Genomic DNA, 19207 nt, shown 5'->3' with positions numbered 1-19207 from the left:
AGTGCTCAAAGACATGGTAAGTTTAATATCTATCCAGTTACTTAGGCAATTCATGTTCTAACTTTTCCCAGCATGAGGATCAACATTCCAGTCTCCAATAACTTATATGCTATAACTCCATTTTCAAAACGGCAAAAGGTAGTTAAACAGTTTAATATAACAGAAAGACATCAGTTTCATCTATGGTTGCCTTTGACATTGTCACATTTCTTGCTTAAAATAAAGAAAAAACAACCAAGGAAGAAGGAATTCTCAAAAGGTTTTAAAGGTTCCTCCAAAAGCAAACTCATCTCCTGTTTGACAGACACTGGACGATGTTGAACTGTGTCCAGAGCTTTCTCCACTTATTCATTGGGTGTTATTTGTCTCTTTCAATGTTAAAACGTTAAATGAAAACAGGACAGGAACCAAGAGCTTTCTCCACTTATTCATTGGGTGTTGTCTCTTTCAATGTTAAAATGTTAAATGAAAACAGGACAGGAACCGGCCTCTGAGCTCAAGAGCCCTCATCCCAGGCAACACTAACAGAATTCCTCTGATTTCATCTTAAATCTCAATCTTAAAACCACTTGGTGTTCTGGATCACTACATCTAACGGAAAATGTTCTAAAAATCTCACCACTACCAGAGCTATAGGTTCCAGGCTACATTTATTTATGGACAGCTCTATTTATGCCATTATTTTCTGATAGCTTAATTTATTACTTATCCCTCACTGGTGCCACCTCTATGGATGTTTTTATAGGCATATTTGTCCTCAGCCTTTATTTACACTAATTATGCAAATGAAACAAGTGCTTCTGGTCTTCTTTTGTATAACAACATCTGTATGCAACAAGTGACCAAAACCAGACAAGGAACACCAGCAATGAAGTCTCCCCAAGGTCCTGCAGCAGTCGTAATAACTTTCCTGTCTCCACTGAAAATGCCTCATCTGGAACATCCTGACATCTCATTTATTCTTTTCATTAAACTGATGACCTGGTGGTGCTGTAATGTATCCATACATCTGTCTCCTTCTCATTCGTTCACAACAGTTCATTCTGCAACTCACTACAGAAAAATTTATTAGTCCTTAATTCAGCAAATCCCAGATTTTTTCCGAGTATTACCCTACCTAGGGAAGAACAGTGTAAAACAATCCCCAAAACCAGCACAGTACCAATCTGGCAATTTCTGTCTGCTCTGTGATATCTGTCACTGCCACAACCTCGCTTAGAGACACAATCACTGCAGGCACCACACCAAGTATCTGATCAGCACTCTGAAGTTACATTTCGGCTCCTGCAGTTCTTCAGTATCCAAGTTCTTCCTCTGCTATGCCTCTGTAGCAACACATTGACTCCCTGCAGGGAAGTCACGAACAGATTAATTTTAGCATGAGTTTTGAGTCTGTTGAGCTTTCTGAAATGGTGAAAAGTCCAGGAAAGCTGACACAGATCAGCCATTCTGGAGGACTGCAGTGCCCAGAGCCGTATATTCAGCAGAGCAGAACTGCAGTCCCAGTAGTGCACTTATACACTTCCACATTCATTACATGTCACTACTGATGTAAAAACAAACCATAATTTCAGCACATCTTTTCTGAGTTAAAGCACAAAGCTATATGACTACTTCCTTAAGACTTAAGGTGACAAACCTCACTAAACTCCTTCTATAGCATAAACTTACAAAGAGGAAACCCGATGAAAAAGCCCAGAGATACCACAAATGGTGGCAGGAGCTGAGCTGCAGAGAATCTACAATATTCCAAATATGCTTTTTAGAAGCAGGTGATAATTATCACCCACACACAGAGGGGTGTCTGTGTTAGGTCTGTTGATACCTTCATCTAACAAATTTAATCCTTTAGCCCAAGTACTTCAGAAGTTTCTGTACTGCAACATTGTCAACAATCTATTCAAACCATCTTTGCCATTGCTCATTTTCTGGCATGGATAGGAAGAGTTTCTTTGATTTCTAGAGGCTTTGGAGCAGGTTTCCTAGGAAACAGTTTCAGCCACCCTGGCATGGGTCAGCTTATACCTTATTCCACAGGAGCATCAAACCAGTGCAGCAAAGACCACTGTGCTGACCAGTATGGCTGAGTAGTGTGGATACTTTAATACTTTAAGCTATGCTAAAATGTCTGTACAAAAGCAGAAATAGCAGATGCTGTCATGACAATGACACTACTGATACCTTTTAGCAAGGATAACTTATCAGAGCATATACCACCTTTTTACTGACCAAATGTTTTGAAAATGTTCTGGATGCGAGCGATAATTCTGCTTCTCCTAATAAATTCCTAACCATTTACAGCTGTTTGTGGAATAACAAAAATTAACTAAGTGCATCCAATGCAAAATATGTCTCAGCCATCACTGATATTAACAGTTTCCTTTCAACTCAATTTGAATTAAAATAGGACTGGGGAACATTATTACTTTCTTTTTTTTTTTTTTCTTAGGTGGTAATAAACACTTTTGCTTCGACCTTTCAAAGGAAAGATGTTACTACCATTGCAAATGCATAATTATGATGGCAATAAAAGAATAGCTTTAACTGTTCTTTGTTTTGTTTTGTTTTTTTTCTGAACAGAATTTTGCCATGCATTTTAAACAAGAACAGTCTAGGAATAATTCATTGCATCTTCAGGCAACACAATTTTATTCCTATCAACAGAAAAGAAAGAGGGTTTTCAAACTACATATTAAATAGTCTGCATTCTTTCCCATGATATTCTTCTGCCAAAACTGCAGAGAAATATAGTAAACATTAAAATGGTTTCTAATTATATAAACCACTTATTTCATTTACCTAAGTGAATAAGCTGAAAACAAAACAATCCAAAAGTCTGTAGGCTTTCTGTATGAAATAAGAGCCTGGGCTCCAGTTTTGAATATAACTAATGGCATCCATCTCAATATCCATCTCAATTTATTTTTGAGAGGGCAGTTTCCATTGCCATGAGCCCACATAAAGCAGACCACACGTAGGGATACTTTTGGATAATTCATTGGCATAGTTCAGGATAGCTTTATTTGTTTATTGCACTGTTCAATATAAGGTCTAGTTTCCAGGAGAAAAAATTCACATGTACCAATTCTTCTGAAGTCTTATATGGAAAATTCAAGTGGTCTAGTTTCCAGGAGAAAAAATTCACATATACCAATTCTTCTGAAGTCTTATACAGAAAATTCAAGCGAGTCTTAAAACTTTTGCAAGGTTCTGGGAGAGCCTTCAATGAGGATTAAATGTCCCAGGATATTTTCAGAGTTGTGGCAGAAAGCAGACTTAAGAACCAACAACACCTATTGGGAAAACAAAAGAAGATGGAACAGATATTTCTGTGGCAGAAAGCAGACTTAAGAACCAACAACTCCTATTGGGAAAACGAAAGAAGATGGAACAGATATTTCTTGACACATTCAGAGAATATTAGTCACTATCAAAGCTGTTTTCCATGCAACATTAGAAAAACATAATTTAAAAATGGTGGCAGCTAAGACTGTTCATGGAAAATTTTAGAATTGCTTTGATTTGGGGGGGCACCCTACATTTTACCATTTGTAAGACAGCAATCTGATTCAAAGATACTTCATCCTAGAACATAATATCTTTTCAAATTTATAGCTTAAACAACAAAGTAAGTGATTGTGAATTCTGTCTGCAGCAAGGGATTATGCAAACTGAAATGGAAAGTAGCTTCTTTATTTCAAGCAACTGAGAAAAAAATGAATGGAAAGTATAAAACTCATAAGAATAAAATTATTTGTCGAGCACTGGAATTCACAAGTATCTTACCCAACTTAAAGACTTCCAAGCTCTCCAATTATTTCTCCCTCTAAATGTGCATCTCCTTCAGCTGTTAAGAATCTATCCTTTCTATGGGCTAAAAGAGCACAAAAAATCCCTGATCTTGTCAAAATTATATGAAAGTCCAGAGTACTTGGTATCTCATAAAAGAGTCCTATCTCTGTATTAATGCCAGTTACCTCTGAACCCTAATTTTCTTGCAAAAGACAGATAGTTTACTCCATCTGAGCACTGTGGAGAAGCAAAAGACATAACGGTGTTCCCTTCTCTCTGGTGCTTAGTGCACAAGTGCCATGTACGTCCCCAGAACCAGGAAGGGGATTTACTGATTGCATTGTAACACATTGGGAGAAATACTTTGTGCAATGCTAGCTTGGTATTTTATTTCTTCCAAAAGAGCACAGAGCAGAAAGAGAAACACTTTATGACTCCCAGAGATTACCTGTGAATTGCATTTCCATTGTATGGACAAATAATATCCATGGCTGGGTAAACAAAGACATTCTTACACTGTATTTGCTCTGCTCCACATTTACATCTGCGTAACACCTAGGAGTAAAAGTTCTGAAACTAATGCAGTTATGGTGTGTGATATTGGTGCAAATGAAATCAGAAGCCAAATTCCTGACCCTGTAGAAGCAGCAATATCAAAGATGACTTAGAAAGGCAATAAGGAGCTGCAGAGCAGATTGAAAAGGAAATGATTCCCCAGCCTAAGTCTTCGGTATTGATGGCAAATCAATGCCTTCCAATGTGAATTGTTGTAGCCCTCCGGCATCAACTGAGTTTCTCAGAAAAGTATATTTTGTTCCTAATCTTTCAAGAGCTGTTCTCAATGCTACATCTAAATCAGACTCATTTTTCTAGCTATTTTTCATGCAAAATAAAAACAGGAGGGGAAAAAAAATATATTTGCAGCTCTTTGTGAGTGTAACTGAATCTCTTCACTCCTTTCCACTTTTACTGCTTCAAATGTTTCACAACAAAGGCAAACCTGCAAAATCCAATTCCAATAAACTTGTGTTTGTTTTGTTCTTTAAATGTGTTTTTTCTCATGACATACCTTTCATTAATGAAAGAATGCTTCTTAGTCAGAGAGGAAGGATTTAAAGAAAAGGGCAAGAATATAAAGAACATAAATTAACTTTCGTTATAGAATCAGCTTTTCTTAGACATAGGCAGAGCTACATCACTATCAGCAGAACACGTTGATGAAAATCAAAATATAAAATACTTTAATTTTCCTTCATATTCCAGATCTAGCCTAAAGGTTGCACAACTGAGAGACTCAGTACATACACTTCATTTTAACTAAAGTCTTGGAACAGAAAAAAACCCCTTTCCCCCAGCCATGCTGCCCACAATGCACAAAGGGAGATTGAACAGAGCACTAGGGGAAAGCAGTGCCACTGGGGCACGGGCTGGTGATGCTCACTGTGATCACACATTTGGGAAAGCTCCATGGTGAAATGGCAGCAGGAACAGAGTTAGACCTTAAGCACAACCAAGTTCAGTAATTTTCTGGTTTGCTTGCTTTAGAAATGTTTCCTAATGCACAAGAGCATACACTTATTAATGAATTCTATGCAACACAGACCAGAGGAGAAAGCAATTGAAAAATGGTAATAGCTCAAAAAAATAAAGCAAGGCAGGCATATTAAAAAGAAACAAAAGAACTTTGTATTGCCAGAGCCACAGGTCTAAGTGCTCAAAAAAAAAAAAATCAAAACCAAAACAAAACACCCAAATCTATTGAGGCTCTCTTTTATACTCTGCAGTTGAACCTGCAAAGTGTCATTAGAAATTTTTTAAGTGAAATGTCACAGTGTACTGGGAAAAGACAACCGGGTTTTTGGGGCAAATTCACATTTGACCTGTTTGATGTATTTTCCTCTGTGTCCTAATTGAGCTTAACAGTTCACTGGCACTCAATCATCAGTATTTATTCCAAGTAAATTCAAGGCGCCCTGAGTTTATAGACCTTGAAGGCAGTTTCTGTTCATAGCTATTGATATCATCAAGAAATGAAACTTAACACAGGAAAGACCAAGGGGATGGACAAGAACCACAGCCATAAACTGTAAGGTGTGGCTTTCTGCAAAAAAATGGGAATAATCTCCCTCCCTTTCAGCTCCTTCTTATTCTTCTTTTCCTCTATTTCTGCTGATTTCCTCTCATTCTTAGATGACAAAACAAGGACAGAATTGTGCTTTCTGATTCCTCTCATAACTTCTGTGGTTGACTTCAAACTCATCTGTAACTGCCCTGTGTTTCAAACAATTTTATGCCACAGCCTCATTGGAGAAAAAAAATTATACTTTGATTTTTTAGGTTATTTTTTGTTATTTATGAAAAACAACTGCAAATTTGACTGGCTAAGAAAGTAGTCTGCTTCACTGTCTGTCATTCCAGTGACTTGTTACTTCATTGATTAAATCAAACACCAATGGCCATCTAAAATCATCTTTCGCTTGCTGCTTAGTTTAACTATTTGCTTCAGAAATTTCAGCTTCTAGGATGATGATCACTTAATATTTAATCAGGGATTTCCAGACAGAAAGAGCAACAAGATAATTTTATGCTTATTTCACTGTTTGTAAAAACGAGTCTTTTGTTTTAAACAAAGGTGTAACATTTCAGGAAAAGATGGGTGTGATTTGGCATTTTTAATTTCAAAACTTAAAAACTTAATTCATTTTTTGTTAATTTTTGAGTGCAGCAGTTGAAATAAAAAACCTATTATTTGTACAGCCTGTGAAGCTTTATTAGCTTTAGGAGACCTTTAAGGAGAATCTTGAAGCACTGGTCATCTTACCCTTCAATATAACAGAGCAAACCGACCCATAGGAGGTTCAATGTTCGAAAAAAAGAGAAATAACTTTATTTTGAAAATGTTGTTAGCACAATTAAGTATGCCAAACTGGCAACCTGCACTCTTACCGTGATTTCTAGCAGCTCTGGGGCATGAGTGACAGTGTTCAACCAGATTAAAGTACATTTTTTGCTGGAAAGCTCTACTGTGTCAGTTCTCAAGCACTGAACAGGTGAAACGTTCAGTATAAATATGGATTTGCCTGATTACACTTTGAGAACTTGGAGAGAAAAATCCTTCCATTTATTACCTATGATATTCCAATGATAAATAATTCTAGGAATAATTTCATATGCACAGCTGGTACTACAAGACTTGCTAATTAAATATCAAGGCAAAGTAATTAGACTCTCAGGTGTTCTGAAATTACAGAAATCCTGAATGATGTTGAAGTAATACTTACCATTCCTGGCAGGTATGAAAACACAGCAACAAGCAAAGTGCACTTGTAAATCAATACACAGAGAGCTTAAGTATGGTGGTAAAACTATGCAGTTAAGTCTTCTACCTGTGCAATATCCCATGTACACCTATACGTACCTAGATATGGATGTACAGATGTACGTTCACCAAAGGTGAAAGTGATACCATGCTTCAGTGTGCTGCCTTCCCTTATAATACTGATCTTCCTTCTGCAATGATTTACAGTTAACTGCTAAAAAGTGCTTTAGAAGAACCAAATATTAATAATGCTGTTGTATGTGTGGACAGATGCCCCTTCTGTATCTTTAATTGATGATCGGTATATGTATCAGTAATAATAAGTATTCTCACAAGAAAAATCTTGTGCATTACAGTCCCAGCCAGCAGGAAAGCTTGTAAACTGGTGCCAGACGTTAAATGAAAAATTGCTTTATGTTTCCCACAGGAAGACATAAAACAAGTTAAGGATGGCACCATAACATCTATATGTAAGATGATTTAATTATGTTAGCTGAAATTTTATAAAAATATCAACCTAAGGCATGTAGTTATGGGAAATTTCAATGTTTTGGTTTTTTTTTTCCCTGGCAAAACTATAAACTGTAGGAAGTTACCTACAAAAAGAAAATCTGTTGTGTAAACATGTGACATATTGTGTTAAAAATGGTAGCTGAGCTAGTATTTGGCATAGCTAAAGAGGAAAAGACAGGACTGAATATTTGTGCTTAATGGAAACTACAGTAGGTAACAGACATTACACTGCCTGCAGAAAATAACAAATAATGATCACCAGCCAAGGAAATTGTTAGCCTCTGACACTAAACAGGACACTGCAGTTGCTCATTGACTACAAGCTATTATTTACTCAAATCACATCTAATAATTGAGGACAAGGAATATACTTGCAGACCACATTAGAAAAAGACACCAGGGTCAATAAAAGCCAAAACAAGGTGTCCAAATAAAACACCCTGTAACCTTATTCCATTATTAGGTCTACAGAGAAAAGGAATATTTTAGATAGCCAAATATAAGTAAGCAAATATATTACTCGGAAGAATCAATACAAACAAAGTTAGAGAAGATTTCCATGTTATTTTTTTTTGGAAAAGGAGGATCCTCAGCCAAGGGAAAAAAAAATAAAGAAATAAACATATGTAAGAAAGTCAGACTAAAAGGAAAATTATATAAAAGCATATTGATCTTTGCTTTCAGTAACTTTAATAATCAAATGTAAGAAAATCATTAATGGATGTTGAAATGCTAGTCCACATAAAAAAGGCTAATGCATATTATTAAATAGCATTATTACTTCCTTCTTTCAGGTGGTAAAAATGATGATAGTGGTTGTGCTGACATTTGCCATCTGCTGGCTGCCCTACCACATTTACTTCATAGTTACTGGGATCTATCAACAACTAAATCGGTGGAAATACATTCAGCAAATCTATTTGGCCAGCTTTTGGCTTGCCATGAGCTCTACAATGTACAATCCCATTATCTACTGCTGTCTTAATAAGAGGTAAGAGCTGTTTATGAAACAGATGGCATGCATGACTTCAATGAGAATATAAATGGTTTAAATGGGATAGAAGACAAAGAATTTTCACTTGAATAGTTTTCAGTTAATGGGAAAGAAAACAAGACACAAAAAACCCTTTCCCTTAGGTTTGTACTTGAAATGAAACCCAAAAAAACAAATGTGCGCTTTCAGTAAATATGCTGGTGTACTTAAAATTCCAGAGCAAAAGTCAGTATTCAGAAACCAGCCCTTCCCATTTCCATATGCAAAATTTAAAATCTATAGCAGTTTAATATTTTTTTGGCTCGCAAAACATTAAAATAAAGAAGCAAGGCAGTCATTAGTGATATACAGTGCAATCTGTTTGTTCACTAATTGTAGCCACAAATTTGTTTTGCAGTGCTGTAAGGATATAATAAAATGTGATTTACTGTGCATTTTATACATTACCATTAGATTTCTACTGAGCTCTGAGGTCTGTAAGAAGCTAATAAAACAAATATTTATATTGTCATTACTCAGTATTAAATTACAATACAGTTTGATAGCAACGCATATGCTCTGAATTTCAAAGGCAATGCACTTGGTGAGTTTGGTGAGACTTTACAGATATTGGGCAGTTTGAGGCTAGTGGATTGCAGAATGAACTCATGTTTTTCATTTCAGCTTGCAGGACCTGAATCTAAACAAACATCATCCTGGCCATCCTATTGTTCAGTATTTCTTCTAGTATTACTGGACAAAGACCACCAAGAACAATTAATTAGTTCACAAAGTCAGTATGAAACAGTAATGAATAAGTAAATTTAAATATTATTTGAAATATCCTTTGAATGAGCAACCAGTGTCAAGATTAATTGCTGACAAGCCTTATATCAATTTTGTTAAATATTTATAAAACCCCACTAAAGATCATGCAATACCTGTCAAAAGGAGTCTAATCGAAAATGAAATTACCAAATCCTGCCGAGTTTTTAGTGGTGTAAAACCACTGGAGTCTGCCTCCTTGATGAGTATAGCTTATGATGCTCAACGTTCATAGTCTTTTAAAATATCAAGGTAATGTCTGGTGTCTTACAGCCTTCTGCCTCTTTTAATCATTTACAACTGTTTAAAGAAAAGGTAAAATTTTAGTATGCCTGAATGAAATCCTAACTTAAATGGCAAATTTGCCATTAATTTCAACATAAACCAGATTTCACTGGGTGTCCAGTGTCTGTCAAATGCAAGGCAAGGAAGAGCCAGGCCTCATATTTTTTTCAGTCACTACCACAAAGCCTCTAAAACATTGCCATTTTATTCAAAACCTTTTTATGGCGGAGTTACAAAATACATTATTAATAAAAAAATTAACCTCTCTGATGTGGCTTATGTTGACACCAGTACATTGCAAAACTAAACATCTAGATTAAAGAATACAATTCAACAAAAGTTCACATTTTTGAGACATACTAAAGGTCACCTTATTCAGAATTTAATGAAAGAATGAAATACTGGTGAAAGTTTTCTTATAATTAAGTTCTATATTGAAATTAAGAAGCCAGAACATCTGCTTCCTTTTCATGCAGCAGGAAAATACAGCCTGTTGCTGGGAGTCAGATCAATTCATGCAGTATCATTATCTCTGCCAGATCTAGTACCAGACAGAGTTATAACACCTATCCTCAGCCTCATCTTCCAGGCTAATTAGGATATTACTTACATATCTAAATAAAGAAAGCATTATTTCAAGATTAAGAAAAACCGTGCCCTGAATGAGGAGGAGGACAGAAGGCAAGACAAAAAAATAATACAGTCTAAAGATGTTTGGGTTTTACAGCTTCCTTCACTAAACCCATTTCCATCAGTTCTTTCAATACCTTTTCATCATGTGGACCGTATCTAAACAAAGGAACGCTGAATAGCAAGCTAAATGCTCATTTATCATCATCTGATAGCTCTGTATCAAAATTAAAAAACTGAGGAAAGAAACTTATTTCTATGAGATCAATCAAATTACACGGAAAACTTAATCTAAATTTTTATCTGTAGTCATCATTGTGATAGCTGAGCCGTTGCTCCAAAAAGCTTACAGATACAATAAACAACACAGCTGATTGCTGAAACAAAAATGAGAGAAGCAAGACAAGTGAGAAAGTCTGGCAAGTTTTAGATCTAGTGAAAAAGGTGTTGTTTTTCCCAGTTACACATAAATATACAACAAACAATTTTTCTAATATATTTAACTTCTATTCTGGAAATGCATACAAACAAACAGGTGACAATAGTCCTCAGAGTAAACGTCTGCTTCTGAACTGAAAAAAAATAACATTGTATGAACATTGCAAGCACTGATGCGCTAAAGCCTTAAGATTTCAATTTATACATTGTTCACATATTCACAACTTTCCAGAATCTTCTTTAATTATTGCAAATAATTTTCCAAATATTTCAGATGAACAATTATTTGCCATTTAAGCATGTCTGTTAGAGAGGGAAACACAGAAGTGATATTGGAATCTGGAAGTTGGAATAGTATTTTAGAGAAAAGAATGCCACAAAGTTTCTTGCTGAGAGAAGATGAAAATATAGGTTTGGATTCCATCCCAGGTCAAATCAGAACAATTTCCATGAAGACAGTGCTATGAAAGCTGGTGTTTTTTTTTATTTCAGCATAAGCGAAGGAAGGAAAATTGAGTAGCAGGAAAATACCAATGTTAAAATACAGGGAAAAAATAGAAAATCAGAAACAGAAACGGGTTGTTCCTATTCTCTTTTTTACTTGAGTAGCAGGAAAATACCAATGTTAAAATGCAGGGAAAGTATAGAAAATCAGAAACAGGTTGTTCCTATTCTCTTTTTTACCCTATTCAGACTTTAGTCAAGCAAACTCCCACTGACTTCACCACAAACAAGATTAGGGGCAAAATAATTAGCCAAGTCAGTGTCCTATCAGCACAATATGTGTTTTCAGATGTGGTTGGCTCTCACAAGCACAGGCTTTAACCAAGCATCTTTCCTCCCAGGTTCCGAGCTGGCTTCAAACGAGCTTTCCAATGGTGCCCCTTCATTGAGGTGTCCAGCTACGATGAACTGGAGCTCAAGGCAGCCAGGTTCCATCCCACCCGGCAAAGCAGCCTCTACGCCGTGTCCAGAATGGAGTCCAGCATGACAGTGGTGTTTGACACCAATGATGGAGACAACACCCATACCAGCCGTAAGAAAAGAGCAGCTCCAAGGGACACCAGTTTCAATGGCTGTTCACAGAAGAATCCCAAGACTGTCCCCACAGCCTCAAGCCTCATCAGTTCACTGCACTCATCAGGAGACGATTACTCCTAAGTATTTCATGGTGACAACTGCTAGAAGGGCAGCCCTGGACAATGCTCTCCCACTTTGGGACTAGGTAGTCATACCACAGGAGAGCCAACATGCTGAACCCTAGCTATAAATATCATGAGACTTTCATGCATCACTTACTTTTCTGCTTTGGAGAGAAAGAGAAATTTGAAGACATATGTATGCAACCATCCAAAAGCGCAGTCACACCTTGTACGTGGCAATGTTTGTAAGGATTATCAAAAATAAGCCAATGGCATAAAAAACACTGTTTCAGTGGTATCTGACCTATGTCATTTATGTTTCACTTGCTGAAATGTAACAGGCTCCTTTACTTACTGAAGCTGAAATGCACGATGTTTTCTATTACAGGTGTATTAATTCTACAATAACAAAATTACATAAGATCAGATAAAAAAAAAAAATCTCTTTACAGCAGAAAAATTACATAAGATCAGATAAAAAAAAAATCTCTTTACAGCAAAGACCTAGTAAGTCCCTAGTCTATTCAATTCTTTTACAATTTAGCCTTATTCCCAGGCAAACAGACAAAATGAAGTTCACACGAATGAACTACAGCTCTGTCTGCAATAGTACAAGTTTTCAAACATATATAAAAATGCTTTTTTTACAAAGGAGAAAATATCTAAAAAACTAAGTTAAATTATATTGAACATTAGACTCCAGTGAAATGTGTACTTCAGGAGATTGTTTTGCCTAGATGGATGTCCTATAGCTTTGTATCTCAGTGCTAAGGGTAAGATCTTCTTTCAGTAACCCTAACAGGAGCTTTGTAATTGACTTTAGAAGGGTGAAAAGACTTTAAACTGGAGATTCACATATAAGAAAAATGCCACCATGGCAATGAACTCTGCTGAAGACACAGTAACATGTTTCACTAGGAAACAGCTTCACCAGCAAAAAAATATTTGGGCTGTTTTCCTAAATTTTCCATAGCTAGATGCACATAAAAATATCCCTCTGTCTACATCTGAAAACAGGCTAGGCATTATTACACAGACTCTTCCCCACCCAAATCAGTCAAAATCCACTGACCATCACTGTTGCAAAGAAAGCTGAACTTAATCTAAAAGGGACCGGAAGGAAGCCTTTGTTTCAGATAACTGGCTATATCAGCTGCATGGATCAACTCTTTGTGTGGATGTTTGTTCTCAAACAGTTACTTGAAACTTAAGCAAAAGAGTGTGTCTTCCCGAGTTAGTCAGAGCAGCACAGGGGAGTGTACACGTGGCTCAACCCAACACAGTACCAAAGCTGAGCAACTAATAAAGAGAAGCTTGAAGAGAAAAAAAGCTTGAGCTGGCTTTAGCCCATATTCTTTTCCAGCAACTGGGGATGCCCAGCATTGTAACAGTGAGTGTATCATAAGAGACTGGTAATGAGAATCATGTTTGTATTGTGATTCATCTGTACAGTCAATTGCTATATTCTACTAAGTGTAATTTGTATTCATATTGTGATTTCAGTGCAGTGCTGTATCACCCTGCTAAATCCAAATCCTGCGTAAGGTCAAATATCCTCAAATAAGTAAATCTGGTATTTAACACCCTCCATGTGTGGAATAACTGAAGAACCTGGTCATAGAGTATTGTACTCTGATAAAAATGTATCACAGTTCCAGACTCACGCTATTCCTATCCAAGTCCTGATCTTAAATTCACTGAAGCAAATAGCTCTGTTCATTGATGGCTTTCTTTTTAAATGCCAGTTCATACTTTCCAAGGGTCTGTATTTCTGAAAAAACAACTCCATTTTGCATCATGCCACAGTTGTACTCACTTTTTCTTTAAAAAAAAGTGTATACTAATCCAGCAAGTGTCATGCAATGCCTATAAAAATATTTTTCTATTTTTTCTCCTGAAACACTGTTTTAAGAATTTAACATCTTCACAGGTGTTTAATAAATCTGCTGCGAAGATTCATGAGCTGTACACACACACAAAAAATGAACCTAAGCATATTAACCTGATGGTGATACATTACAAACACATGCTGTGAAGTCCTCTGTCTGCTCATGCACAACTTTTGAGGAACATACATACAGAAAATGTATACTTGTTAAATAAATTGTCTTTTCTATGGCTATTACAAAATCAGTGTTGATAAACATATGAACATAAGTTTGAACAACATGGCTACAGTTAATGCATTGTTTTTAAATGTAGAGCATAAATCTTAAAAAGATGTATATAAAAATACAGCATCACAAATGTACAAAACATCATCTTGATGTAACTTTTATGATCCTTGGTTGACAAATCTTCTGATCTTGATCTTCTGAAATATGAGTCCTTCGCGCGTATAAAAGTTCTTACTGCTTCAGCCCAGGCTCCTACAGGAGACTGCCTCTAAAATGTTTATCTGGTTGAAAGACTTCATTGCTCCCTGAAATGTCATTTCACAGTGAGGTTCCCCTGGTACAGGACAGGTTGAACTTTCACATCTCCAGAGACAGTATGTTCAGTATCAGTTTTATCTGTCATTCCCTTGGCATTGGCTAAACTTGTAACAGTATCAGTTTTATCTGTCATTCCCTTGGTATTGGCTAAACTTGTAAAAAAAAGATTAAAAAAAAGACAGATTGAGAAAAAGCTAAATATGACTATATTTAATCACAGATAAAAAAAAAGATTAAAAAAAAGACAGATTGAAAAAAAGCTAAATACGACTATATTTAATCACAGATCTTCAAAAGTAATTTCATGAACAGGGATTTATTTGTCTCAAGTCTTCCATATGAAATCATGAAGTTAAGAGGAAACAATGAACTCTGAGGATGCTCAGGGTACTTGCACAAGGTGCATTCAGTAGCTGTTTGGCAGGAATCCCTTGACAGCCTCTCTTCCAGTCCACTTAATCCTTATTATCAAAATTCAGAGGCACTGGCAGAACTGCACAGCATGAGCTATTTACAGTATGTTTATGTCTGATAATTAAATGTGTCCATTCAGGAAGGTCATTGACCAATACTAATATGCCTTTTCAAAAATAACATACAAAATGAACTAGTATAGAAAAGGAGAGCCAAACACAAGGTTTAGAAGTTGCCTTCTTTTATCTGGATAAAAATATTTGGGTGTTTTGGAGATAGATGTTTCTCCTTTAACACCAGTGAATTTCTTTTGCAGCAGTAAACAAGAAGCTCCTATTTCACTGATAGAAATTACAAAACACTTTAGGCTGTTCTTTCCAGGACCTACAGAATTTATAGAAACACTTGTTCCTGTTGCATTTATTTCAAGACTTTTGAAGTTGTCCCCACTCAGGTAGAAATTTAAATCTGCTGTACTACTTCCTCTAGTTCAAGATGAGCTTTAAATTTAGAGTCCTCATTACTATGTGCTGTTTGTTAATGAATACCCTCCACATATTGCTACAAAAGATGCAAGAGATGCTGCTTAGGATACACCACTGTTTGTGAACATTGCGTGAGTTCCTTGTGTTAAATAATACATTCCATTCAATTTATGACTTCCTGTTCACGAGCAGTTTCAAGTGGTTCTGTGTTCATAATTCAAAATGATTTGTTGAGTGCAGTCAAAGATAATTCTTTATCCATCCATGAGCAGTTGCTGTGGGTATTTAAATCCAAATTGTTTCAGATGGGTTCATATATCACATGGTATACTGTTATTGGCTAATTGGATTGCCTCTCTCCTGTCTGTAACACTGAAACATGCATATTGCATTACAACCGGAATCAGATTTTCCAAAGCAAATGCCTACATTCACAAACACCAAAACTGCCTGTTGTGAGTACTCTGTAACACAGCCTCTGGAACCACTATTTCCAAGTTTCCCAGCAGTAAGTTTTTCACTGTATTCAGTTATTTATTGTTTTCTTTTTAAAATCCTGGTGTAAGTACATTCCAAAAATGATCAGCATTAGAGTATCAACTACCCTACTGTCAGAGGCTACATAGTTATTTTGGTATTTCCACTAGCTCCTAACAATTTATTCACTTTCTGAGGATATGCCCATAGGCATGAATTGAAAGGTTGATTTGTGAATGACAATACAAAAAAGCCAGTAAATTAAAGGGCAGTTATGGTCCACAACATAACTTCTTACTAAACTATTACATTTAACATTTACATTTTAGAACCCTTCGGCTCCGTCTGTTCCAAAGGAGATGACAAAACTCCTCACACACCCTACCCACCTCCCATCTTTCTGCCATAACAAGATCTTTGGTCAGCCTCTCCTTGTTTCAACTCAAAAGAAGCCTGAGGCCATGAGGGAGCTGTGATGCAACTTGACGTGTTTCCCAGCATGACTGCCCCTGTACAAACTCTGACACAGAAAGCTCTACAACTCATCTCGGTGTAGACCTAGAGACCCAAATGAAGCTGGAGCAATAGGTCCTAATTCTAAAAGACTTCTACCAAGCAATTCTATTTGCCTTGCCTGCCACAGTGACATACCAAGGTTGGTGTTACACAGAATTTTTTGAGATAGAACAAATAACATATGCATACACACACAAGTTCCAGTGAAGGAGAAACACCTTGAATGAAATCGATAGGTTTCATCCATGGAAAATAGCAATGCAATTTCTTGGTGCACCTTGGCCTCTGAGTGCTGGCTCTGGGGCCCATTCACAGAGCTCAGAAACTGGCAAGAATTTTCAAGTGATATAATGAACACCCAACAGGAGTTCAGAAATGAGATGTTGGGACAACCAAACAGCTGGAAGCCAATAATACCCCTCTCCCCATCCCACTGGCAGATTAGTATTTCAACAGAAACCATGGGGATGTATCAGAGGTTGATAGAATAGAGGAAACTGTGCTAATCGTATCATTTTGATGTACAGCTTTGAAAGGATCTAGGTTACCATTTTCCTAATCAATGTCATATGATCTTCAGCCCAAAATGCATGTTCCTGTTCTAATGAATAAATTTGGCTTGGGGACTAATAATTGCCAAAGGGCCTTAATTCTTTTGAGGCCTCTGAGGAGGTGACAAAGGAGCTTGCATGTCATTTACCAAAATACCCCACAGCCCTTGGCTTTAGGGATAATTGAAAACAGAAACAAAATTAAATTCCTCTTACACAGGCCACCATGTGTTTCTGGATATATTAGGACAGGCCTTGATGTTTTAATTGACAAAGCACCACTAACATTACTTCTGTCTTTCCAGTCACTGCCAGAGTTATTAGTAATTAAGGTCAAACACTAAATTAACTTTGCTGAGGAGGCAGAGTACATTATCAGGGCTGTTAACTCTGCAAGGCCCCCAGCTCCTGCCCAAAGGCGAGGGTAGAGAAAAATGGAATAGAACAGACTGGAAGAAGCTACCTTTTGCCTGCCAGCTGTGAATTTGAAATATTGGAAAGCATTGCCTCTGGAGAGATGTACACTGGTGTTTGGAAACACCAAAGGTAGTGATTCTAACACACTGTTCAGGACACAGAATGAGGAACCTGCACGCTGATGTACTTGAGAGTCCTAAATCGTGAGATGAGGAGTCAGGCTCTGCACCATGGCTGAACCCCATCTGGAGCTATTCGTGTCTCCCTGGCAGAGACCCAGCAATCACCCTACTCTAGCTGATGCTCTTTTCTCTATTTTTTTGTGATGTGATATAGATTCTCCCCAAACTAACAGGAAACTTAATCTGCTATCTCTTAATAGGGGATATTGAATCACAGAATTTTGTTGTCTATGCTGGGATCAGCTCTTACGAGCCAGCCAATCCCCAAACAAACAGCGTAACTACCCTGAGAGCAGCTGACACTTGTAACAGCTGAGCATCATCTGGATGCTTTCAAAAACCCAGGACTGCACACAAATTCAATTAGCATATGTAATTAACTTGTTATCACAAATTATTGATGCACAGGGTCAGACACTACCATGATACAAATGATCCAAAGCACACTTTTCTGCCTTCTTCTACAGCTTGGCTGAGTGCTTCACAAAATCACAGTTACCGCAGTGTAAGGAACCGATCTTAATTTAAACGTGAAATTTAGGGAAGCTGAACCATACGTATATCGTACATCCTCTGAGCAACTCGGGTACTGAAATGGATGAATCACAGACACAGAAAAAAGCTCTATAACAGAAGTATCACTGAAAATTGTTCTTGGACAGGTATCTTACAAAATGCACACACACCATGATTACAAGAACAAGTACGGCAATCACTTCCTTCCTTTATGTACCAAGAGTTATTAACATTTAGGACATACTTCTGTCTAATGAGCACCAGAGAAAGCACTTACACAGCCTCAGCTGTTCCCTTGTGATTGCTAGTGTTCACCATTTAGGCCAGGGCATCATTTCACAACTAAGCAAAAGCCAAAGTAGTCATCATTAGAGAATATTATGTAGCAGAACACCTTACAATTACAACACAACTAAAAGAACATGAAAAAACATAAGGATCAAATTACAAACCAGCTTAGAGAAGCACAAAATATCCCCAAGGAATCAGAGACTTAGACTTTTCCATGTTTTTAAGAAAGCTTTGACTCATCTACTAGCTAAATGCATGTCCCTGTGTAGGTATTTGGGCACATAGCTAAGTGTTTCAAGACACAACCAAGTAGCTAGACACCTAACTAGAAGAACATCTTCCTTCTTCCCATTGCAACCCAAATTTTTTGGCCTCAGTAAATTGGGGACAAAAAAAAAAGAACAATTTATGAAAGTTGATCCCTTTCCGAGCTGGTGCAACGTATTGAAGCTTTAAACCAACACTTTTAATTAAAATTACTTACCTAAAATGCAAAAGTTTCATGGGCTTCAGACCAGAAGCTTCAGTGGCACCCATTAAAAATTTTGTTTAAAATTTTGTTGTAGCAAATAAATTAGTTTCCCATAGCATTTGATTAAAGTAGTAGGAAACATCAGGACTCAGAGAATACTTCCAAAGTGTACATTACTTTCACAGACACCTGTAAGCTTAAGCATACAAGATGAAAGACCAAAAAATCTGATACACATTGATTCAGAGAGCAAAAGGAGATACAAAGCTCATAGGTGAGATGGAATGCTATATACCAGCTACTTGTTCACCGTCTGCACTTCATTTATCCCCCTGCCAAATTGATACTATCATACTCCCTGAGAAAGACACATTGGCAGGCTCCCTAGAAATAACAAGTGCTATAGTTTTATCTGCAATAACGTTAGAGATGACCACTGCTGGTTTTCTATCACAGAAATGCATCTGAATCAGGTAACAAAGTCAGAAAAATAAATAAATCCTTAATATTTTTTTTTTTTAAAATCAGTTCTAA

At 36.8% G+C, this 19207-nt stretch overlaps 1 protein-coding gene across 1 annotated transcript in view; it reads left to right on the top strand.

The window, feature by feature from the left end:
• TACR3 (tachykinin receptor 3) overlaps positions 1-11936 on the top strand; it is a 24013-nt gene extending 12077 nt beyond the window's left edge. The window contains exons 4-5 of the mRNA XM_010075847.1: positions 8419-8615; positions 11621-11936. Of these exons, the coding sequence (XP_010074149.1) occupies positions 8419-8615; positions 11621-11936 (513 nt within the window). The remainder of the gene's footprint in view (positions 1-8418; positions 8616-11620) is intronic.
• Positions 11937-19207: the final 7271 nt, after the last annotated feature.

The sequence above is a fragment of the Pterocles gutturalis genome, unplaced genomic scaffold, assembly GCF_000699245.1.
Source record: "Pterocles gutturalis isolate BGI_N339 unplaced genomic scaffold, ASM69924v1 scaffold1948, whole genome shotgun sequence".
Lineage (NCBI taxonomy): Eukaryota > Metazoa > Chordata > Aves > Pterocliformes > Pteroclidae > Pterocles > Pterocles gutturalis.
This window is presented reverse-complemented; position numbering and strand designations above follow the sequence as displayed.